This window comes from Nuphar pumila, chromosome 2 (genome assembly GCF_984573655.1).
Source record: "Nuphar pumila chromosome 2, dmNupPumi1.hap1.1, whole genome shotgun sequence".
In the NCBI taxonomy this organism is placed as follows: Eukaryota; Viridiplantae; Streptophyta; class Magnoliopsida; order Nymphaeales; family Nymphaeaceae; genus Nuphar; species Nuphar pumila.
Genome location: NC_143250.1, coordinates 130911854 through 130938183, shown reverse-complemented (window position 1 = coordinate 130938183; position 26330 = coordinate 130911854). Strand labels below are relative to the sequence as shown.

General features: G+C 38.4%; 1 protein-coding gene across 3 annotated transcripts; it reads left to right on the top strand.

The window, feature by feature from the left end:
- The first annotated feature begins 11071 nt into the window (after nucleotides 1-11071).
- Nucleotides 11072-26209, top strand: LOC149847112 (Transducin/WD40 repeat-like superfamily protein). 3 transcript variants are annotated; one of them, XR_016430589.1, is made up of 9 exons: nucleotides 11072-11417; nucleotides 11550-11652; nucleotides 12812-12919; nucleotides 13026-13135; nucleotides 13279-13386; nucleotides 13462-13507; nucleotides 15846-15977; nucleotides 19670-19863; nucleotides 25697-26209. XR_016430589.1 is itself a non-coding variant. In XM_089998299.1 (8 exons), exons 1-8 carry the CDS (start codon nucleotides 11206-11208, stop codon nucleotides 25778-25780), a joined length of 903 nt encoding a protein of 300 aa, XP_089854425.1. In that variant the 5' UTR covers nucleotides 11072-11205; the 3' UTR covers nucleotides 25781-26209. The 3 variants fall into 3 exon arrangements, 1 of the variants encoding a protein (XP_089854425.1); XR_016430588.1 differs by having other exon boundaries at nucleotides 19670-19867; nucleotides 25697-25792; XM_089998299.1 differs by lacking the exon at nucleotides 19670-19863.
- Nucleotides 26210-26330: the final 121 nt, after the last annotated feature.

The window sequence follows — 26330 nt, the reverse complement described above, 5'->3', positions numbered from 1 at the left end:
GTAATCAAATCGAAAAAATAAGGAAAGTTTGAAGAAACTCAAGCTCCAAACATAATAAAGTGCAAGATAGATTCAAGGTTCATTCAACAAGGGTGAATGCGAAGAAAAATCTACAAAGATGTATTACTTCAAACATATACAATAAAGCTTTTGCAAATTCATATCAAGATCATACAATACCATTTACACATCTCATAGATGTTTTCTTTATGATTCCACCTACATAGCATACATGAAAAGATAATGCATCTGTTAGAAAAATTCCACCGACTTTGCGCATAAAACAGGCGAGAACAATATCACACAACATAATCCAATAATAGGACAAAAACTCACTCACTAGCAAGCAAACACCACACACTACCAAAATAAGATTTGGTGTTGTGTTTGTAAAAAAATCAATGATCAACAAAAGCATTGAATTATTGACGAAACATGCATGTGTGGGTAGTCATAACTAGAAACAGTTATCAAAGTTTCTTTCTTTTTACCTTTTTCTTCGGGCACCACACATAAATTTATAGAAATGACATAATGACCTGATGCAAAGTTTAAGTTTTGAGTTCTACTCCATTTCTAGTCAACTCACATAGCATGTTTTGTCCTAAGACCTACTGAGCTTGCCAGTGGGAACCATCTATTTTTCGTGCCAAAAGTAACCTTGCATAAAATTAAAAGCTTAAAACCTTTTTGGCTATTTCTTTTCTATTTTTCTTAGTTTTGAAAACAAGCTCATTTATAAGGATTTTATCGACAAAGGAAAATCTTGAAATAGATTTGAAGAACTTATTTTTCTTTCAAGAAAATTTCTGTCCATTAGAATTTTAAAAATACATACAAATTTAAAAATACAAAATATAAAAATTGTATTCATAGGATGATTGTATTGCTATAAAAACACGATATCTTTAAAAATATCACATGTTTTCTCGTGATAAAATTGAGAGTTTTTCAAACAATAACCGCTATTTGTAATAGGGTAAAAAATAGACACTTTCGGTTCGATTGTGCCCCCTGCCCTTCCGGGTCCGGTCCCGCCCTCCTGTCCTTCGATCGGCTTCGTGTGTGCCACGTCCAGTGCCCGACCTCCCTGTTGCCACCCCTCTCCGCTGATCCTGGGGTCCAGGCTTACTTCCGACCTTGCTCCGCCCATTCCGGCGCCTTGCCCACCGTCCCGGTGGCCCTGGCCCGTACCCCTGCTGCTGCTTCGTCTCGCACCTTCAACGGCCTGGGTGGTGTTGTTTTCTCCTTCCATCAATCCGTTTTCTTGAGCCTATGCACTGGCCCGGTTCTCCCGTCCTTTGCACCTGTCTTTTTGGGGGCCTTCCTCCCCCTCGAGCCCCTTGCTCTCGCCGGAGTCGGGGCCTCCCGACCTTACCCCCTAACCCTGCTCCACTACCTTCTACTAGCCATCCATCAGCCTCCTTCTTGCGTCCATCGTACCTCTCTGTGTGCACCGCCCCTTTAGCTAACCCGGTCGACTAGCTAGACTGGGTGCTTGGGGTGTCCCTCTCTTTTGTCGCCTCCACTCTAGGTTCCCAGCTTATTCCGACGCAACTGGGCTTGATCGAGTCCGAGCTGCGGTGTAAAATCGAGACTATGCCTACCTCCTTACGAAGGGTAAAGCAGCTTTGGACGATGTGTAACATCCGTGGATTTTTTAAGGGTTTTTTCAAAAAAAAAAGATGGATTGGATTCAGGTTGGATCCAACCGGATTCGGGTTGAATGTCAACTAACTAGTCGACATCCCCCCTCGCTCGTTACTTTACTTAAACCACCCACAGGGGGTTTCTTTTTAAATAAAGAGGCCTGACACCCCTTTACCCCCGATCTCTCTCGCTCTTCTTGGCTAAACCCGGGCCACGCCCCTCTCTCTCTCCTCCCCCGGATTCTCGCCTGTCTCTCTCCCCCGCCGGAATCTCGGGGCCCGACCATTCCCCTCCATGTGCTCTCAGTTGGCCGCTGGTCACCTTCCCTCTTTTTTTTTCGACAGGAGGGTATTGCCCTCCTGCACCTCTCTTCTTTCCTGGTAGCTCACCGGCTCTGATGATCAGGTGAGAGGGGTGAAAGTATTTTTCTCGGTTTTTAGAAGCAGCCTTAGGTTGTTGCTATCATTTTTGGTGGGGAGATCGAAAGGGGTTGGCTGGGGCCATTCCCCTGTCGTCGCCCTCTTTTCTTCCTTTGCCTCTGTCGGAGGCAGAGCTTCTAGAAGGCACGACAGCACCGCCGTCACCCTCCCTTCCAAGTGTTTTGTTTTTCTTTTTTGCTACCCCAACGGTGGTGGTCGATCTTCTCGAATTGAAGCTAGCTCGATTTCTGCCTCTAGGCCACGCCACTAGTGGAAAGTTGCATACTAAAACAATACTTTTAACTTATATGTACTATATATATATATATATATATGTGATTTTAACTCAAGGATGTAGTTTTACGTATTCTTGTTTATTTTAAATTATGTCATTTATTTTGTCGTCGAGTTGTAATGTGTATAGGTTCTAGCTTTCTGTAATTTATTTAGCTCGATGTGTGGTTTCACACATCGGACATTGCTTTATGTCATTTACTTTGTCGTCGTGTTGTTACATGAATAGGCTCCTGCTTTATGTAATTTACTTAGCCCAATGTATAATTTCGTACACCAAGCCTTGCTTACGTCATTTATTTACCTTGTCATCGCCCTATAATGTGCACAGACTTATGCTTTAATATATATGTACTCTATATACATATATAATTTTATAAATTACGTAGTTTTTGCGTACTCCTGCCTGCTTTAAATTATGCTAGTATGTATTTAAAAATGCAGTTTTGTGCATCCTCACCGAAACTGGATTTTTGATAGATTTCACATACGAGATTTCAAGCTCGCATTCTCTAATGTCTCGAAAAGCAAAACAAGTATTTTACATTTTCATATTCGCAACTGAATTTTCTCTTCGAACCAACATAACAAAAAGGCAGTGACTACGTAGCCTTCGGTGGTACGTACGTCAAGTCTTTCTTTTCTATATCTGGAATGACTCAGATATTTTCCAGCCTAAGGCACGAGATATTTAAATTTTAAAATATTGTCTGGGTTTCTTTCTGAGAATCCAATATTTTTATCATCATAGTAGTACTATCAGACATGCACAATATGTTAGTACGTTGATGATTAGACTAGAGGTTTATGATAACCTCATAGTGCAATAATGCACCCTGATTAAAGTCAAAACAAGACTAACATATGCATTATTTCATAACATGCAGTTTCAGAATAAGTAAAAATGAGCATGGTAATCTTGTTTTGTTAATTACTGACCAGTGGGTATGCACAAGATAAACGTAGAAACAACTGAGACTGTCTGAGAGTTTGTTATTGTATGTATTTTAATACCCCGAACAACTAGTTGAGTCTGCTCCCAAGGGTACGGCCTAATGACCGAAAGAGAATTCCCTAGAGGCCACTTGTTACCAGAAGATGCATCTGAACTTCTGCAGAAGTCATTGGGATCTACCACCTAGGATAATATTTGGTAGCCTGAATCATTACTACTCGACCAACGTAGTTGTTAACTACTTGTCCATCGAAGTTTTTGTATTATCATATCCTCTTCCTTGACAGAACCAAAGAATGAATGGTTACATCAGGTCTTATTTTATCTAATAACTCATTCAATATGCTTTGGTCTTTTAAACCAAATCGATCATCTTGCCTGTGGAGACGATCATCTCATTTTATGTGATTTTACCTACCAAGCTTTCATAAGTCTAACGCATTTTATAAAATATAGGTGATGATTAGGTTGATGCGGTAGGTAATGGCACGATGATGTGATGATATCAAGAACTCACTTTCTCTGTTGTTTCGCTTATGAGCACATATTGTAATTTTGTATAAGGGTTTCTTTTGTAATATCTCATTTTGTGTAAACTTTAATTATCAAAAACTTTATTTTGAATCTATGTGGTTTCAATGATTGTATGGAGATACAAATCCATTGTGTAAAGGAAAGTTTGCCAGTAATGTGCCCAAGGTCCGTTGACTTGTTCTTTTAAACATTGTTTTCTGTTGAACTACCATCTTAAACTCTAAAAAAGGATTGATTGCAAAGCTTCAAAAAATTTTCTTAAAAGTTTAAAAGTTTCGGATTTTGAGGCATTACAGCTTTGGTATCAGAGCGACACAGAATATAGTGATTCTTGATCATCCAATATCTACATCACACTGTGATATTTTGCTTCACCTTTTTTTTATATATTCTAATTAAAAAAATTTGTTTTGGTTGAGATGTCATACAATGTGATGGTTGAGGCACTTGACCAGAGCAGTTGAACAACTTCAATTGATTGTCCAGAACATGAATCATAGGGTGGATATGTTAGCTTACAAAAGCACCAACTTAGGATGACCTGGTAACCGGATGAAATGACATCAAGCTCACCTAGGTCAAATATGTTACCGAGATCTTGTTAATTGTATCTTCTATGGTAAAGTGGGTCATTCTATGAAAAAATGTCATCTTAAGCAGGGTCACAACAAGAGACAACTGGCTACGCAAGGCTTTGAGGATGAAGCTTCCTCTATAAGAAGTTCACCTGATATACCTGGACTGGTTGAATACTCATCAGACTCAACAGGGACATGAGGCGACAAGTCGCCCAATTCACCACATTATACGCCTACGTTCCGCTACAAGCCTGTATGAGTAGTAGTGTTAAGCAGTATCCGAACCATTCTTAGGGGGGGTAGAGAATGTTGGGATTTTGGTGCTTTTTGTAAAGTCAGTGAATTCTTATTTGACAGGTTTTAACCTTCTTTAAAATCAACCAGCGGTGCTATTTTTTTTAAATGTTTTGTAGTATATAAAAATATTGTCTTACTTGTTTACCATGATTACTTTAACAAATCCTGAGTTCCCATCATTTGGTATGAATAAAGAATAACGCGAAATACGAATGGTGAATCGCCTGATGAATGGTCTGAACAATGGGGATTCGTCATGGATTCCCTCAGCACCCTGACCAACGCAATTCAAAGTCAGGTTCATGCTTAGAGGGATCAAACTGCAACTACTGAGGAGAACCATCATCAAGGCATAATCACTTATGAAAAAATTTTGAAACTAAATCCATTGACCTTCGCTGGCAAGGTTGATCCTGAGCTCGCCAAAAACTGGGTCAAGAAGATCGAGCATGTTTTTTAAGTACTATCGGTACTCAAAGAGAAAAAGATTATTTTTGGTACTTATCAGCTTAAGGATAACGCCCGAAAATGGTAGGATGTGACCCGGGGTATCCATTTTCTGAGAGCCATAATTATTCCTTAGGAAGCTTTTCGTGAAGCCTTTCTGGCAAACTATTTTTTCCCATATGCACGAGACAAAAAGAAGATAGAATTCCTAGAGTTATGCCAAGGTAACTCAAGTATGATGGATTATACCATGAGATTTTAGAACTTGGAGAAATATTGCACCAGTTTGTTTGAAAATGATTGTAAGCGGGCCGAAAAACTCATTAGAGGACTAAGGGGATTTTGTCACTGGCTCTGAGCAGTATGCCCTTAACTTTCTTTGCAGTTGTTGCGGCAGCCACCCTTTTAAATGATGATTAGGAGCAAGTTAAGGGTGGACAAGATAGAAAGTCTACTGAGAATGGTGGGGGCAACAAACCATAACTTGCTAATGGCAAAATGCAGAGACCCTCATTCAATAAGCAAAATAAAGATAGAGGAATCGAGCCACAACAACAACCAAATCAGTTATGCCCAAAGTGAAACTATGTTCATCTTGGACAACCATGCCCTTGAGACATTGAAGGCTATCTATATTGTGGAAAGATGGGGCATTATGTCTGAGAATGTCGCAAGAAGGCAGTAGATTGGTAAAGACGAACTGCAGGTGAAGGTTAACAACCTCAGCAACAACCGAAAAAAAGTAGTGGCAGGCCACCATGATCGAACAAGTGAAAAATAGTGAGTAGACACTCAAATAATCATAGGTTAAGATTTTTTGTGATGCAGTAAAATTATGAATTTTTTTGAACAAAGTTAAATCAATGAAATCACGTATAAATTTTATTCAACCATGTGGTTAGCCTGAAGCTTTTTCTAGGAACTCATTGTGAGTTGTCTTAATCACTTTTAGAGCTTATGGGTTTGGGTTTATACACACAAAGTGTATGCATCCTCGTTTACCATGATTAACTTAGATTACGATCTTGGCAGATAATCTTCGAAGGAAATTTGAAGGATGATTTTTTTTTAAGAGGGGTAAAATGTAAAATCCATGGATTTTTAAGGGTTTTTAAAACAGAAATGGATTGGACCTGGATCTGGGTTGGATGTCGACTAACTAGTCGACATCCCTCACTCCCCCATTACTTTACTTAAACACCCCACAAGGGGGTTTCCTTTTCAATATTGAAGCCTGACACCCCTTCACCCCCCGGTCTCTCTCGCTCTTCTTTGCTAAACCCATGCCCCACCTCTCTCTCTTTTCTCTCGTCTCTCTCTTCCTCGCCGAAATCTTGAAGCATGACCATTCCCCTCCCCGTGCTCTCAATTGGTCGTTGGCCTCCTTCCCTCCTTTTTTTTTGGTAGGAGGGTATCGCCCTCCTGCCCCTCTCTTCTTCCCTGCTAGCTCATCGACAAACCAAAGCCACCAACGGTGATGGCTCTGGCTTGTCAGATGAGAGGGTGCCTAGCACCCCTCTCACGTATTTTCTCAATTTTTAGCAGTAGCCTTAGGCTACTGCTGCCATTTTTTGTGGGGTGGTCGGAAGGAAGTGGTTGAGGCCACTCCCTTGCCATCACCCTCTTTTCTTCCTCTGCCTCTGCCGGAGGCAGAGCTTTTGGTGGGCACGACGGTGCCACTTGTGCCATCGTCACCCTCCCTTCCAAGTGTTCTATTATTTTTTTTGGCCACCCCGACGATGGTGGCCGGTCTTCTTGAACCTGAGCCAAGCTCGGGTTTCGCCTCTCGGCCACACCACCAGTGGCAGGCAAGGGCCTTCGGCCCTGCTCTGCCCCTCTTCCCTTTTTCTTGCTCTTTCGGCTGGTTGTTGGCCCTCTCCCTTTCCCCTTGTTGTTGGACTAAGCTAGCTTGGTCTTGTCCTGGTTTGGGACCTGGCATGGCTCGGCGTGACTGTTGAGCCATCACCTCGTCCCCTTGGTTGTGCTCAAGCAGCAATAGCTTCTGTTGCTGCTATCTTGAGTCAGGTCGAACCAAGTTGGGTCCGACTAAGGCCGATATCAACCTGATTCAGCCTAGCATCCCGGGCTGGCTCGGATGCACTAAGTCTGACTCACGGTGGAGCCAACTCGGTCGGATCCTGTCAGCCCTCCCTCTACCTGCTCTATCAGGCACAGTCGAGCTGAGCTCAGCTAGCACCGAGCCCAACTCGGTTCTCCTTGCCCCAGCTCGACTAGCCATCAAGATCGGTTTGGCCTTGCACCTCAGGTCTCTTGTGTCCTTTTGAACCGAGTCTGACTCGATCTGGTTGGCCCAAACTAGGTTTAACCCCTACGGTGTGATCATCGCTTCTTCTGCAAAAATGGGAATTTAACCTCGTTCTTTATGCAATGAGACAAAAATCTTTTGAGTGCACCACAACGGACAAGACATGCTTAGTGAGGCACAAGCCTTTAAGAACCTACGCTTTAAATCATCAGAGATTCAAACCATCTCCAAGGTAGGGAAAAGTTGCATACGAGAACAATGTCAGAATACTTCTAACTTCTATATATATATATATATATATATATATATGCTTTTAACTAAAGAACACAGTTTTGCGTATTTTTGTCCATTTTAAATTACAGCATTTACTTTGTCATCATGTTGTAATGTGCACAGACTCAAGCTTTCTGTAATTTATTTAGCTCGATGTGTGGTTTCACACATCAGACCTTGCTTTATGTCACTTACTTTGCCGACACGCTATTAAGTGCATAGGCTCCTGCTTTATACAATTTACTTAGCCTGATGTACAGTTGTGTATATTGGGCCTCGCTTACGCTATTTATTTAGCTCGATGTGTGGTTTCATACATTTGGCTTTGTTTTACAGCATTTACCTTACTGTCGTGTTATAATGTACACAAGCTTATGCTTTAATATATATATATTTTATATACATATATAATGTTATAAAATACATAATTTTTGCGTACTCTTGCTTGCTTTAAATTATACTAGTATGTATTTAAAGACGCAAATTTATGCATCATCGTCGAAACTTGATTTTGTATAGATTTCATATGCGAGATTTCAAGCTCGCATTATCCGATGTCTCAAAAAGCAAAACATGTGTTTTGCGTTTGCATATTCATAACTGAGTTTTCTCTTTGAACCAACATAATAAAAAAGCTTCGACTATGTAGCTTTTAGTGGTACGTATGCCAGGTCCTTCTTTTTTGTATCTAGAATAACTCGAATATTTTCTAGCCTAAAGCATGAGATATTGAAATTTTCAATTATTATATGTGTTTCATTCTGAGAAACCAATATCTTTATCATCGTAGTGGTACTATCAGACATGCACGCTATGTTAGTACATCGATGATTAGATAAGAGCTTTATGATAACCTCGTAATGCGATAATATACCCTTATTAAAAGAAAATCGCATAAAAAGATATGATTGCCTTCACAAGAAAGATGCTTGATTTGGTTTAAAAGACCAAAACATATTGAATGGGTTGTCAGATAAAATAAGACATGATGTACTCATTCATTCTTTAGTTCTATCAAGAGAGAGGATAGGATGTTACAAAACTCCGATGGACAAGTTAAAAACTATGCTCCTCGAGTAGCAATGACTCAGTGTCCCCGATCATCGGAGTTAGGGGAATGAGTTACCAAATAGTCTCCTAGGTGGTAGATCCCAATGACTTAGGTAGAAGTTCGAATGCATCCCCCGATAATAAGTGGCTTATGGAAAATTCTCTCTCGGTTATTAGGCCATTCCCTTGGGAGTAGACTCAACTACTTATTCGGGGGTATCAAAATACATAGAATTACAAACCCCTGGACAGTCTCAGTTATTTCTATATTTATTATGTGTGTATCCATATATCAGTAATTATCGAAACAACATTATTATGTTCAGTTTTACTTATTCTGAAACTATATGTTATAAAATAACACATATGTTAGTTTTGGTTTGACTTTTGATATCCATGCATCTACCAGGCTTTCATAAGTCTAACCCATTTTATGGGATACATGTGCCGATTAAGTTGATGCGGTAGGCGATGATATGATGACGTGATGATATCAAGAACCCACTATCTTTATTGTTTTGCGCCTGAGCATGTTTTGTAATTTTGTATAAGGGTTTCTTTTGTAATACCTCATTTTGTGTAAACTTTAATTATCAAAAACCTTGTTTTGAATATATGTGGTTTCAATGATTGTATGAACATATAAATCTATTGTGTAAAGGAAAGTTCGCTTGTAATGCGCTCAAGGTCCATTGACTTGTTCTTTCAAACATTATTTTCTCTTGAACTACTATTTTAAACATTGAAAAATGATTGATTGCAAAGCTTCAAAAAAAAATCTAAAAAGTTTACAAGTTCAGGATTTTAGGGCGTTATATGATGGGGGCTCAAGAAGTGGCTCCAGTGGCGTTGCCCATCGGCTTGCGACATTCAGCTAGGCAGGCTAGGTCCTTCTTTCATCACCCATGAAGATGATGGTGCGGAACATAAGGAGCCTTGGTAACCCTAACAAATAACTTTTCCTTGGTAGCCTGATCCGCGAGGCTAACTTTAACCTCGTTGGAATTGTGAAAACTAAGATGGAATTCATGAGCTTGTGGTTGGTTCATAGTATCTAACAGGGATGTGAAGGCTTCCACAACCTCTCATCTATTGGTAGATCAACAATATTATGTTGTGCATATAATTCGAGCATTGCATGAATCATATAAGTAAAAAAAGATAAAAATAAAGATAAGAAACTACTCATGCATAAATATGTTTTAATTGTTCTGATAAGTTCATGCATCGATTAAGTGTTCATACATAAATATGATATAAATGTGTGACTTATTGAATGTTATATGGATGTCATTCTTTAGATGTCCATGTGGTAATGGTTAAATTGTATCTCATTATGATTGATGCATATTGTAGTTAAGTTGTTAAGTAACTAAAATTATTTGATAATATCTTAGTTTGTGCACTGTTTGCATAATTTGTTTCATAATCGAGGATGTTTTCAACCTTATAATTTTAACATTTTAGGTAAGGATTCTTTGATTGGATAGTTTCTTTTTTGATTTAGATGATTGAAATGTGGTTGAGACTTTGTTTGGGATGCTATAGGATTTTAGTACTGGACTATGAGATTGGCTTATTGGTTTTGAAACCGATTTATTATGAGTAATTTTATTTAATTTAGTATGAATGATAATGTTTAAATTTATAAAATTTTGTTTAATTCCTGCTTAGCTAGCACTTTTCTTTTATAAAAAAAAGGTGAATCTTTCTAACAATTAAGCTATACGTTTAGAATTGTATTTCAAAATTTAAAATTGAAACTACAAAACATAAGGGTGACAAAATCTGACCTGACCCGCCAACCCGCTTCTTAGCCGGGTTAGGGTTTGGCTTAAACGGGTTCATGTCATAAACGGGTTGACCCGCCTAACCCGTTTATTAAATGGGTAGTGTTCGTGTTAGGGGTATGCCAATCCGCCAACCCGTTTAATAAACGGGTTAGGCGGGCGGGTCAACCCGTTTACACGAACCCGTCAACCCGCCGACCCGTTTTTATATATATATATATATATATATATATATATATATATATTAACTTATCTAACCCTAACTCTGACCCGCCAACCCGTTTGACCCGTTTAATAAACGGGTTAGGCAGGCGGGTCAACCCATTTACACGAACCCGTCAACCCGCCAACCTGTTTATATATATATATATATATAACCCTAACTCCGACCCGCCAACCCGTTTAATAAACGGGTCGTGTTCGTGTTGAGGTATTCTGACCCGCCGACCCGACCCGATTGCCACCCCTAACAAAACATATGAAATAAAAGACTTGATATTGGTGACCCCTCCCTTCCAGCTCCTCTCTCGTTTTATCCGCGATGTCGAACCTACCCCGTCTTTTTTTTAAGTGTTGTTTCCTCCTCGTAGTCGTTCTGAAAGAAGAAGAGAAACAAGGGAGGAAGTGGAAGTGAGGAAGGAAGAGGAGGAGGATGGCGGGGGGAAAGGGGCTGCCTCGGAGGGAGGACAACGTGCTGAAGGGGCACGAGGGGGCGGTGCTGGCGGCGCGCTTCAACTCGGACGGCAACTACTGCCTGAGCTGCGGCAAGGACCGAACCATCCGCCTCTGGAACCCCCACCGCGGCATCCACATCAAGACCTACAAGTCCCACGCCCGCGAAGTTCGAGACGTCCACGTCACCCTGTACGTGAGAGGGAAACAACCCCTCTCCTCCGAATCCTAATCCCCTCTCTTCCTCTTCCTCTTCCTCTTCCTCTTTCTCTCTCTCGCAAAAGGTTTTTCTGTTATCTCTTTCGCTGTGATTATTATTCGTAGGGATAATGCGAAATTGTGTTCGTGCGGTGGAGATCGGCAGGTGTTCCATTGGGACGTGGCGACGGGCCGCGTTATTAGGAAGTTCCGCGGCCACGATAGTGATGTATGCGGCCCCTACTCTTCTTTCCTCTTGTTCTTCTTCTTCTTCTCTTCATGTTCTTCTGCCTGTTTTCTCCCTATTTGATGCGAGATTATGGTCGAGAACCCGTGTTTGTGTGTGATTCTGTCTGTTTGTTTGCATAGTTGGTAATGCAGAATTGTATGAATTTATTTATTTTTTCGTTTCCGGTTCATGTTCTTTGGTCTGAATTATACTCGAATGCAGCATTCTGAAAGGCGAGGAGGTGAAGTGGAGTTGGAAATGTTATTCCTATCTAATTGGTGGTGCCAAGAAGTTGGCTTTGTGCATCTCCCTTTTTCAATTTCTGTGTTTTAATACAGGTTGCCTGTTTGGTAAGTTGTGGTCTAAACGCTGAGGAAAGGACGAAATTACGGATTATATACTTTTACTTTTGCCGCAACGGTGATCCCGATCTCGCATTTATTTTGTTCATGTTATGTCATCGAAAAAAAAGGTTGATGTTATTGAATTTGTTAGTTTGTAAGTCATCAGTGCTTACAGATTGTGACCTGAACTTTAGAATGCGGTTGATTATGCAATTCATGCAATTTAGATAATTGTGCTAGCGGAAGTAGCTGAAAGCTTCAAATATGAGAGGCACCCTGATGATCATGAAATTGGAGTAAATTAAGAGTGCAAAGACACAATATCAAGCTTGTCAAAGGCATGGTTTTGTCAAGGCTATATTTGAGGCTTTAGAGGCTTATCCCTTTAATACCTCGTGGGAGTCCCTGCCCCAAGAGTCTTAAGTTTCTTTGGTAGGTAAGAGAGGCCTATGCCTCTTACCTAAGAGGCTTAGCTTCATGTTGAGGCTTAAGCTTCTTAAAATGAGTTTTCCGTTCGAAGTTGTGGTGTAATCTGGTTATGTTCAAAGTTTTATTATCACTTGAAAACAAAGTAGTTTAAAAAACAATCTCTTGAGAAAGGCAAATTTTATGAAATTCTCCTGAAATATTCTGGTGCTATTAAATTCTGGTGAATACCATCAATGGCATGGATGGGTCTTATGTAACAAGCTTAGCAAGTGATCCAAGGTCACTTGATGATATCATGTATATGCTCCTCAAGCAATGATATGATGATGTATGTTCCCAGGCGACTTTATTCACAAAAATATATATATATTTTTTATGCAACACAGGTAAATGCTGTCAAGTTCAATGAGACTGGAGCTGCAGTAATATCAGCTGGCTACGACCGTTCAATAAGGGCATGGGATTGTAGGTCACAAAGTACCGAACCGGTCCAGGTAGGAATTCAATTTTAGAGGTTGAAGCATGAATATTAGTGCCCTTAGCTTTGTGATTCTTGTCTGATTTTATTGTGTTTCTTTCCTCTTGTAATTATTGTGGCAGATTATTGACACATTTTCAGACAGTGTTATGTCTCTTTGCTTAACTAAGACTGAAATTGTTGCTGGAAGTGTTGATGGAACTGTTCGCACTTTCGACATTCGTATTGGTAGGTATGTAGCGTCTAGATGGTGACACTAATTGACTCTTTTCTCTAATCTTGTAAGCCTCTTCTGTCATTTGCAACATGATTTACTGATATGTATTTTCCTCTACAAACTCTTCCCAATAATATGTTCATTTGGCTGTAAACCAGGGAGATCGTTGATGACTTGGGACAGCCCGTCAACTGTATTTCAATATCAAATGATGGTAACTGTGTGCTAGCTAGTTGCTTGGATTCTACTCTGCGCCTCCTGGACAGGTAATTGTGTGATTTTAAAAGCTGTTGCCGCTGAACCTTTCAGTGTCTTTTGTTTCTTATGCCGGTTTGTGGCAGGTCAACGGGGGAACTTTTGCAAGAATACAAAGGTCATATTTGCAAGGTTGGTGTGTGAAATTCTGTTTTCAAACGTTTTTGATATGTTCGATATTAATCGGCCAATGCCTATCTGATAAGATGCAGGCAGTGAGCATGAGCACCATGTCACATAACACCTCATGTAGAAACCACCAATCAAGAACCATACTAGACATCACCACGTGATCCATTAGTATCCATGGTCATATTCGATCTAAAGCAATCTTTTATTATGCCTTTAAAACTCAACTTTCAACCATTTCTTTTGGCACCATGTTTTACCATTTTCAAATATAACATTGTAAACATTTGCCTTGTAAGTAGCCTTTATTTTTAAGATGGATTTGGACCAATCAAACTTCTCCCTACATTGACTTACATGAAAGTTACATTGTATAATAGTTTTATGATCTCCATATATCTACGATTAAATATCTTAATCCCAAGAAGCCATTTTCTGATCTTGAGGCCTTAAACCAGGACTCTATTTTTGTTGGAATGGATCTAGGTCCCAAAGACTCTGGCATAGTCATAGATATTGGCAATATTTTAAATATATCACGATAATATCATTGTAAATTGATCAAACAATATTAAAGGCAAAATCTCATTATAATTTGCAAATATCCAGAATTTATATATATTGCAATACTATCATGATAATATCACATTATTATTGCAATAATGTCATGATATTATCAATTAATTTTACTTTTTACTTCATTTCTATATCTTAATTATGTTTTTTCTTCTCTCTTTTATTATATGTGTATTTTATTATCTAAACATGTTCTCTTGTTACTTATTTCTACTATTTTTATGTTTTTTTAGATTTTTAAGCACCAAGATTTTCTGAGATTTATAAATTAAACCTATATTAACGCAATAAATTGCCTTGCCAAGATATAGCACAGACCGATGTTTGTGATTATGGACTCTGGCAATGTTGTAGCCAATCATAGAGTTTCTCACCGTGTTGGTGTATGGAGTCTCACCTCAATGTAATTGGTATAATTTTTTATACATAGTTGATGCAGGTAATTGATAGGAAAAACTCAAAGATTGCTTTATATTTTTATATATGCTAAAGTTTCTTGGATCCAGTACAGAATGAGTTTTGCTACTTGATCCACTATATGTGGGTTACTCCTCTCTTATTTGGTAGATGCAGATTGGTGTTGAACCCTTCAGATAATAAGTTCTATTGGTAAAGATTCTGTAAACGTTATATTTTGTCCTCAACATAATTCTTGAACTGGATGACCTTTATGATCCAGTTCACCCAACTTTGCATCCTTTGTTGCTTCATCATAGATTTATTGATGGTTAAGAAATCCAAAACCCTAATTTTGTTTAAGGAACATTAATCCTAGTATCATACTTCTCTTAAGGTATACTTGGGTTTCGGTAAGCGAAACCACAAAAGGATTTTCATTCTTCCCGTGGGTAACTTTTTGATTCACTTAGCCTAGCCATGGAACATGCATCCCGTTCCAGAATGGGCAAACCTTTTGTCTTATTCATCCAGCCTCATCTTAGTTTCTATTTGTAACCTAACATTTTGATGCTCAATTTCTTTCTGTCACTGCAAACTTTGGGAAAAGCTATGCAGCTCCTAGGACCACTTGTCAGGCATGATAGGTTGTGGGTTGTATTTATGGAACATATGCAACCTAATAGGACCTATCAAATCGGACCAGAAAAAGGTAGAATCAAGGGATGATGTCAAAAGAATGTAGGCCACAACTTCAGCTTTTATTACGACATATACCATGGAATATAGTGACGCTCTTAACCCCTAGAATATAGTGACATATACCATGGAATATAGTGACACTCTTAACCCCATTAAAGCCTTCAACCCTTTATTAAGGAAATATACCAAAGCCAATCTAAACAGCCTGGCCTTTTTTGTCTTTCTGTGCTTTTGGTGTGCCATAGATAGCAAGGTTCCCAACTTCCAAGGCTGTGAAGTCTGTGTAACTGCATCACAGCCTTGTTTGTGTACTTAGGATGCATGATCAAGAGTTGCAACTACATGGGGGAACTTACCATGTCGGTTTAGAAGGTAGTCATCAGGTGTTCTTGCTTTATTGGATGGATAGTCATTTTTGTTACCAGAGAGGAGGCATGTGTAGTTTAAGGCTCTTGTGAAATTGGTTTGGCAGTTAAAAATACAACATTACATGTGGACCAGCAGTGGTGTTTAACTGGTAATTATTATTATTTGTTATTGATGGTCGTGTTTACACACAATTCAACTCATAGTTATATAACTATACCACTTCCTTTGTGTCTCACTTCTTTCTGAAATATTTCTATTCATCATACAGTTTTGACATCATTATATTTCTTTTTATCAGTCTTACAAGTTGGATTGTTGCCTTACCAACACTGATGCTCATGTAACTGGAGGATCTGAGGATGGCAAGGTTTTCATTTGGGATCTGGTTGATGCGTCTGTCGTTTCAAGCTTTCGTGCACATGCCTCAGTGGTAAGGAGTCATGGTGTATCTGTGTCATTTCACACCTGTTCCTTATTTAGTAATAATGTCTTTGCATGTGTATTGGCTGTCTCTGCTCTGGTTCCAAATCTCCTTTGGAGGATTCTTGTTGCTAGTAATATTATTGTTTTATGATATTGATAATGATGATGATGAATGTGATTGCTTGCTTGTCTTTGTTTTTTGTTTTTTTTTTTTGTGTGTGTGTGTGTGTGTGAGAGAGAGAGAGAGAGAGAGAGAGAGAGAGAGAGAGAGAGAGAGAGAGAGAGAGAGAGAGAGACGCCTTTCATCTATGCCAATATTGTTTTTTCTTGATATAATTTAGTTTGCATGCTTGAATGGTTAAAGAAGTAAAAGCTTCCTACACTAGGTCGATTCTAACTTGTAAATAATGCATAGTTCTGAAGACAGTAAGCCAATATTCTTGTTCTGCTCACAGAAATTTAGTTGGGCATCTGCATAAACAGATGCACAAACATACACATATTTGCACACACAATGTGCTTGTTTGAGTTTGAACATTAGAATGTTCAAGTATATCCATTGTTTTCATATTTCTGTAGTTAAACATTATGAAGACACAATTATAGTTAGTTGAATTTGCAAATGTCTTTGTTCAAATTCTTCTAAATGCTTGGAATGTTAGATCATGCAACAACGAAGTTAGGAAAAGTTGCTGTTGTAGTTGAATATACTCTGCCAAAGTAAAAATGTCATTGTTGTAGGTGCCTTGGATTCTGGACCCGCTTCGATCCATGACCCGATCTGAAAAATATTTTGTTGATTGTACAATGGGAATCTTCAATGGGGTTTGTGGTGTGCGGGGGTAGAGCCCCCGTAGTATGGACCTGTCTAGTTTTGTAATTTTTCCTTTTTGTACATGCTAGGGTTTTATGCCCTTTGTCATATATATAGATGCCTCTATTTGGGAGTTGGGTAGGAGAGTTTCAGGTGTACTGGGGATTAAGGTTTTGAGAGTTCTGTCGCCTCTATATTTCATTTTATTTGCTAGTGGATTTCTTTCTTCTCTTTCACTCGTGGGCGTAGACCTGAGTGTCGAACCACGTAAATCTTGTGTCTTCTCTTGTTCTTTTCTTCTCTTTATCTTGTAGTTTTTTTCGTTTCAATTGTGTTTTGCATAATAATCTGATATCAGAACAGTTTTATCGATTTGGGGCTTCCGCAATGTCGACAACGAAGTATGATATTGAGAAGTTCGATGGCATAATAAGCTTCAGTTTATGGCAAGTGAGGATGCTTGCTATTTTGACTCAAATTGGATTGAAGAAGGCATTGTTCGAAAAGGCGAATAAAAGTCCCACTGTGAGCAATGATGATCGGAACGAATTGGTTTACAATGCCCTAACTGCTATTCAACTCTTTCTGATGAATGACGTTCTCCAAAAGGTTCTTATAGAGAAGTCGGCGACTGATCTTTGGAAGAAGTTAGCAAAGTTGTATTTGACAAAATGCATCACAAATCGTTTGATCTTAAAGCAACGATTGTATACACTTTGCATGTCTGAAGCCCATTAAATCTCATATCAGTGAGTTTGGTTTCTATTATCATGGAGTTGAAAAATATAGATGTTGAAATTGATGATGAGGATCAAGCCCTTTTATTATTGTGTTACTTTGCCTCCCTCATATAATAAACTCAGAGATACCATGGTTTTATGGAAGGGAATCCCTCACAATATGAGGTTAAGACCAAACTTATGAGCAAAGAGAAAATTGGTAAAGAGTTGACTCTAAATGAAAGTGAAGATCGTTTAGTGGGCTTGGTTGTTGGAAAGAGGACTAAGGCGAGAGATGTGAGCAATAGAAAACATAAGTCAAGATCCAAGTTGAAACATAAGAATTTAACTTGTAACTATTGTCACAAGAAGGGGCACATCAAGTCTGAATGCTTTAAGTTGAAAAACAAGCATCAGAAAGATTATGGTAAAGTTCAGAAAAGAAAATGACACCACTGCAGAAGCTAGTATTGCACAATAAGTTGATAAAGTTGGCATTCTCTTAGTGACTGAAGATAAAAGTGGTCCTAAGGATGAGTGGATTCTTGATTCTCACAAGTGTCCCAATAGGGACTGGTTCTCTACATATGAATTTGTTGATTGTGAAGTTGTGTTAATGGGCAACAATGTGTCATGTAAAGTTGTTGGTAATGAGTCAATTCGGATTAAGATGCATGATGGTGTAGCTAGAACTATAACTGGTGTTGGATATATTCCGACTTTAAGGAAGAATCTTATCTCTTTGGGTACTTTTGTTGCAAATGAATGTAAGTATTCAGCTGAAGGTGGAGTCATGAAAATCAGTAAAGGTGCTCTTGTTGTGATGAATGGTATGGAACCTTTATGTATATTGCATGGTACTAGTATTACAGGTTCAACTGCTATTTCTTCATCATCTCTATGCAATTCAGATATTACCAAGTTATGGCATATGAGACTAGGCCATATGAGTGAGAGATGCTTGACTCTCCTGAGCAGGAGAGGTCCTGTGTGTTTAGAGTACAAGAAAGTTGGAGCTCTATAAACATTGTGTTTTTGGAAAGCAGAAAAAGGTTAGTTTCTATGTTGCAATTCACAGGACAAAAGTCACTTTGGATTATATTCATTTAGACCTGTGGAGACCTCCACAGGTTACTTCCAAAGGTGGTACTCGTTATTTGCTCACCCTTATTGATGATTACTCCAAGAATGTTTGAGTTCACTTTTTGAAGCACAAAAGTGAAGTATTTAAGACCTTTAAACTGTGGAAGACTTTACTTAAAAAGCAAATTGAAAAGCATATCAAGAGGCTTAGAGACGATAATGGTCTGAAATTTTATAATGAAAAATTTAATGAGTATTGTAAGAATGAACGGATTATTAGGCACTACACAGTTGTGAAAACACCACAACAGAACGGGGTTGCAGAACGTATGAATAAAACCCTATTGGAGAGAGCTTGATGCATGTTGTCCAATGCAGGATTAGGCAAGAAAGTTGTTAATATGGCATGCTATTTGGTGAATCGATCTCCCTCCACAATAATAGCTTGAAGACCCTAGAAGAGGTATGGGCTGGTAGCCCTGCTGATTATTCATGTTTAAAAAACTTTGGTTGTCTTGCATATGATCGGGAATGAAGGTAAACTTAAGCTTAGAGCCAAGAAATATATCTTCCTTGCCTATGCATCCGATGTGAAGGGCTATAGATTGTGGGTCTTCAAGAAAAAGGAAGGTATCTTAGGATTGGAAGATGCAAAATACAAGGCACGATTAGTTGCAAAGGGCTATAGTCAAAGTGCAAAGATTTGATTTTAATGATGTGTTCTCTCCTGTGTGAAACATAGCTCTATTCATATTTTGTTTGCTTTAGTTGCTATGCATGATTTGGAATTAGAGCAATTTGATGTTAAAACAATTTTCTTACATTGTGACTTGGAAGAATAGATTTATATGCATCAACCTGAAGACTTTGAGATTGAAGAAAAAAAAGACTATGTATGTCTATCGAAGAAATTTTTGTATGGCTTAAAGCAGTAACCAAGGCAGTGGTATAAGAAGTTTGACTCCTCCATGACCAGTTTTAGATATTACAGAAACAAGCATGATTGTTGTGTCTACTTTCGAAAGCTCCATGATGGTTCTTTCATTTATTTGCTTCTTTATGTTGATGACATGTTGATTGCAGTGAAGGACATATCTGAAATTAAGAAGTTGAAGACACAATTAAGCAATGAGTTTGAAATAAAGGATTTGGGACCAGCCAAGGAGATCCTTGGTATGCAAATTAAGAGGGATTGTAAGGCAGAAAAGCTATATTTGTCACAGAAGAAGTATATTAACAAAGTTCTGGAGCGTTTTGGCATGAAAGATGCCAAGCCTGTAGGTACCCTCTTTCCTTCTCATTTCAAACTTTCAATTACTTTATCACCTCAGACAGATGAAGAGGTAGAATGTATGTTAAATGTGCCCTATTGTAGTGCAATTAGTAGTATTATGTATGCTATGGTGTGCTCACGCCTTGACATTTCACATGCAGTTCGAGAGGACTAGTGATGGTCTGGTTGAATATGTTGACGCAGATTATGTAGGTGATCTTGATAGGAGGAGATCACTTTATGTGTTCTCTTTAAGTAGTTACGCAGTAAGTTTAAAGGCTACTTTATAGCCTACAGTTGCTTTGTCTACGACAGAGGCCGAATATATGACAATGACTGAGGCAGTGAAAGAGACTATTTGGGCGAGAGGTATATTTGGTGAGCTTAGCTTGAGTCAAGAGTTTACTTTGTTTATTGTGATAGTCAAAGTTCTATTCACTTGACCAGGGACCAAATGTACCATGAGAGGACGAATCATATCGTTGTCAGGTATCATTTCATTCAAAATGTTATTGCGCGGGGATGATATTCTTGTGAAGAAGATTAATACTGCAAATAATCTAGCTGATATGTTGACAAAGTCTCTCTCAGTTGCCAAGTTCAAGCATTGCTTGAACTTGATTGGTTTTTATTGTTCATGGAGTTGAATTCTTTTGGGACTCTTGTGGAGAAGGTGGAGTAAGCTTGTGGTTTGTGTGACGATTTTGATAGAATTCAAGCTAAGTTAAAGATTTGTTGTGGGGTGTCTTGATTTCTGGACCTGCATTGATCCATGATCAGATCTGAAAAATATTTTGTTGACTGTATAATGATCATTTTCAATGGGGTTTATGTTGTTAAATATATAATTTTTACATACATATTACGTCTATGTCACATAGGTGCAGGTGCGGATGCGGATGCAGGTGCAGCGATGCGGCACTTTAAAAAAACTTGAGTGCGAGGAGGGTATATATATACTGTAACAGTTTTAAGTTAGCATTACTACTGAAATAAAAATAATTATCCTATCAGGAGCATAAACTAGCAGGCCTGAGTTTAGGTTGTGCTGAACCCAGGAGCATAAACTATGTCACAGGGACTCGGCAAACTGGGAGCCACACCCGCGTCGACACGATGCGGGTGCGCGTGCGGGTGCGTGTGCGGCACCCAGTGCGGTCAACCTGACCCTGGGGTCATTTATGTCCAACTTTTGGACTATATATATATATTTTTATATATTTTTGTCGCACCCCCGCACCCGCACCTGCACCCGCACCCGCACCCATGTGACATAGAGCATAAACTAGTAGGCCTGGGTTCTACAGAGCTGAACCTAGGTCTGGGTTTAGGTTCTGTTGAACCCATTAATCCTGGGTTCAACAGAGCAGAACCCGTGGTTGCTGGGTTCATGCTCTGATGAACCCAGCAACCATGAGAGCCGAACCCAAGGTTGGATTCGACCCTTGCCAAAATGAGGGGAGGAGGAGAAGGAAGAAAGAGAGAGAGAGAGAGAGAGAGAGAGAGGCGGAGGAGAAGGAAGAGGAAGAAAGAGAGAGGACGAGGAGGAGGCGGTGGAGGAGGAAGATTACCTGTCGCTGTGGGTGCCAGTAGGAGGAGAACTGCTGCACTGCTGTCGTCGATAGGAGGTAGAGGAGGAGGAACAGGGACGAGAGGAATGGAGAAAGGGTCGAGAATGGGGTGGGTGGGGGGTTGTGTTTTGCGCAAATGTGCCCTAACGCCCCCCCTTGCTTAAAACACAATTTTTTGAACCGAAATGGACTCGGTCATAGTTGATCGAGTCCATTTCTAGACACTTATAATCCTGGGTGCGGTTGACAGCACCCGATGCAGCTGATTTTTAAAATAGCCGCATTGGGTGCCGTACCCACACCCATGTTGCGTCGCATCGACCCTTTAGAAGAGTCCATGTGACATAGTATTACATATATATATACCTTCATAGTATATATATATATATATATATATATTATGTATTTTATTTTATTTTTCATGTATTTTCTTAGTTTTATTATTTATTATTTTTGTTTTTTTATCCCCTTTATAAGGGTATTTTAGTCTTTGTTAGCTAGCCGTTAGGCTGGGTTTAAAAGTTAGCTAGTTAGCCGTTAGACTAGGCATCTCATTTTCCTTTTTTTGAAAAAAATTGTAATGAAAAATAATTTGTTTGCAAAGATTGTATACTTGGAAAATGAAAGCTCTTCATTTTCCTTCTAGATCTTATGAGGCTAAGAAACACTTTGAATTGGTGCATTTGAATGTGTGGGGGTCCGCTATGGTCATGTCTCAAGGGGGATTCTCCTACAATGTTACATTCATTGATTATCATACTAGATATACTTAGATTTATTTCCTTAGGCAAAAATCGAAAAAAAAAATTTATTTTAAGGATTTCATAATTTAATTAAAAATCAATTTCAAACTAACATTCTTATTTTTCGTTCGGATTCATGTGGCAAATTTTTGTCAAATGAATTCAAATGTTATTTGAAAGAAAATGGTATTTTACATCAAAGATCTTGCCCAAAAACCCCTAACAAAATGGTCTTGCCGAAAGAAAGTATACACATTATAAAGCCTATTAGAATGTTACTTATTTTTAAAAGTGTTCTTTAAAACTTTTGGGTTGGAGCCGCTCTTACCGCCACCTATTAAATAAAAGGAATGACATCTTCTACTTTGAAAAACATTTCTCCCTTGTGAAGGAAATGATAAATTGTCTCCTAAAGCCGTTGAATGTGTTTTTCTTGGTTATGGAGAAAATCAAAAGGATATGAATGCTTTGAACCTCACCGAAGACATGGCATTGGATAGAAATGAATGGAGGAGAAGGATTCATGTGGAAGACTCATAATGATTTTCTTTGTTGGTTCATATCGCCGACCCCAATTGTTTTGGGATGAAGGCGTAGTTGTTGTTGTTGTTGTTGGAGAAAATCAAAAGGGTTATAGATGTTATGACTTAAAAAATAAAAATCTTTATATTTCTAAAAATGTTACTTTTCTTGAAGATGAAAATGGATTTAAAAAAGACATGACCAAGATATTGATTATTCTTTCTTATTTGATTTTTTGCCTAAGGAAAAGAATGAATCATCTAACATTAATGAAATTTGTGTGAATGATGTTGATGATGATTGTTTTACTAATGATGATGATTGCATTATTAATGATCCTAGCAATGATAATGTTAATAATGATTCTCCAAATCTTTTTATAAATGAAGACAATATTGACAAAACCAATGATGTTCAAGAATTTAAGGTCTATTCCCGGCATAACAATGAGAAACATCCATGTGCACTTGATAAGTTCATGCAAAACCAAACCATAGATGAAACCAAACTTAGGAGATCAGACCGTATATCTAAGTCTCCTAGTAGATTTGTGTCATACGAGTATTTTTCTCCAAAATATAGAGTTTATCTATTAGCTATTCATGCCTTTCATGAACCTTTTACATATAAAAAAGCCAAAGACTATCTCCATTGGGTAGAAGCAATGAAGGTTGAGTTGGATGCCCTCCATAGGGCTATAACCTGAGAAACTGTGAATCTTCTTTTAGGAAAGAAAACTATAGGATCTAAGTGGGTATTCAATGCTCAGGAATATAGGTATGAAGAAACCTTTGTACCTATAGCTAAAATGACAAGTGTTAGGTCTCTCATAGCTGTAGCTTTTATTAAAAAATGGCCTATTTACCGATTAGACGTTAAGAATGTCTTTCTTAGTGGGGATCTTAGTGAAAAAGTGTACAAGAAGTGTATATCTTGTTATTACTAACATTGCTCTCTTTGTCAAGAATGCAAAAACAAACATCATTATTTTACTTTTATACGTTGATGATATGATTATTAATGGTAGTGATAGAAAATGAGTTGAGTTTATTAAAAATATCCTTAAAGAAAATTTTGATATGTCTTATTTTGGTTTTCTAAGATAGTTTTTAGGTATTGAGGTTGTCTACTCCTCTCGAGGATATGTTTTGTCTCAAATAAAATTGGCATCAGAGATTGTTGCTAGGTCGGGTTGATAGATAAAAAGGTTGTCGATATTTCTGAAGTCATCAATGCTAAAATAAGGGTTAACGATGAAACTCTCTTAAAGGATCCCAAACCTTAAGTATAGCTAATTTGATCATCACATACTTATCCATACATAACACATGCACCATAACTAAATGGCTTTTCTTATCCTCTTCTTCATCCTTAAACTTAATTGTGTATACTGATATAGATTGGGGAGACAATCTTAATAATCATATTTCTACTACAGGTTATTGTATCTTGGCGATTTGCTTATCTCTTGAAGGTGTAAGAAGTAACAAAAAATGTCGCTTTCTTCCACTGAAGCAGAGTATCGGGCAATGAAAATTGTCATTACAGAGATTGTTTGGCTATGAAGTCTACTAAAGGTTATGGGTATCAACATCATGTGTTGTGACAACAAAGTATCATTTACATTACGAGCAACAACACCTACGAGCGTACAAAGCATATAAAGATGGATTGTCACTACATTCGAGAAGAATTTCTTAAAGGAACCATTAGAGCTTTCATACGTGACATCAGAATTTCAACTTGCCGACTTCTTGACCAGAACGTTGCCTTTGTTGCCTTTGCCACATTTTTGTTTCTTAGCAAACTTTCAATGATTTTACCGTCAGTTTGAGGAGGGGTGTTAAATATATATATTTGTGTACATACATATTGTGTTTATATATATATATATATATTATGTATTTTATTTTTTTCATGTATTTGCTTGTTTTTTTATCCCCTTTGTACTGGCATTTTGATCTTTGTTAGATGACTAGGCTAACAGCTAACTAGCTACCCGTTGGGACCAGCCCAATGGCTAGTCCTCTTTCTCTTTGTTGTATATATATGGGGTAAAACCTCCTTGTGTTGAATATGTTTCTCTTAAGCATTTTGAGTTAATAAAATTATTTATTTATTTTATCTGTTGTAGCCCTTCAGTGGTTTGTGCTTGTGCTATCTTTGGTGATCTTGTATTTTGTTTATAAGTGGCTTGTATTTGTGCACACTTTTGAAATTGTGTAGCCCTTGGTGTTATGGAGTCTATGGACCTATCTAGTTTTGTAATTTACCCTTTTGTATCTGCTAAGGTTTTATGCCCTTTGTCATATATATAGCTGCCTCCTTTTGAGAGTTGGGTATGAGAGTTTCGGGAGTATTGGGGTTTTGGGTTTTGAGAGCTTTGTATGGCGCCTCTGTATTCCTTCGCATTTGCTAGTGAATTTCTTGCTCCTCTTTCGCCTGTGGACATTGATGTCTTCTCTTGTTCTTGTTCTTTTCTTCTCTTTATCTTGTAGTTTTCTTTGTTTAGATTGTGGTTGCATAACAGTCACTATGTATGAAACCATGCCTAGTGTCAGCTCTTTTGTTCTAGAGTTTCTGTACCATTTTAAAAATAATACAAGGACATGATTTTTGCATGTGCAAGCACGCACGGACACACACACAAAACATCATGTCCTTGTATTCCTTTATGCAAACTTCTTTTAGTCCTACCACCAATAACCAGACACTGAATACTGCAGCCTTTCAACCATCATCTCTGTTTGGTTTCAACGAATGAAGGTTTGATTCTCAATCTTTTGCCCTTAGAGTCCTGAAACGACTTCTATAAGTAGAACAATAGAATGCTCTGTGGAAACTAACAATGCTTTGTGAAGAATGCTCTGTGAAAACTAACGATGCTTTGTGGAGAATGTCTTGTGAAAGCTATGTGTTTTATGGGTTGTCTGACTGTTTTTTGGTATTTGGGAAAACCAACTTTAAGCTCGCTAACCTTTTTCTTTTCGTTTTTTATTAGGTGACCAGTGTGAGTTATCATCCAAAGGATGCTTGCATGATAACATCATCCATTGATGGCACAATTCGTGTTTGGAAAACTTGAATGCAACGTGACCGGGTCTGTGCACAAATTGTAGTCATGTTGGTGTCAAAAGCTGACCGATTGATTCAAGCACACCCGTTGCCATCCACCTATTGAGGCTAGTGCGTAGAAGACAACACTGAGGCAGTCATATAATCATACTGACCTGCAAAGGAATGAATGAATCTGGTTTGCAGTTGAAGGAATGTGAACAGGGGCATGTTTCCTTTTATTCACAAAGATTCATCATATGCCCAGCAAAGAGAAGAAAGTGCTTTTTTCGATGGAAAGAGAAAAAGTGCCTGTATCATAGATCCTTGCATTGATGCCCAAGGGTTTCGGTGTGCTAATTTGGCTTTTTGGGGATGTTTTTTCTCTTCTTTATTTGGATGATTTTACAGTAAATGGAATTTCTTCTGAATTTCATGGGGCTTGTTGTTTACCTGTTTATTTGCATGTCCTTTTCTTCTAGGAGTACTTTCACTTGGGGCATGGTTTGAAAACAGAGGTCCGCGGACTTGCAGATCAAGGGATGGGACCTGTGCCTTGATCCACCTCGCTCTCAAACAAC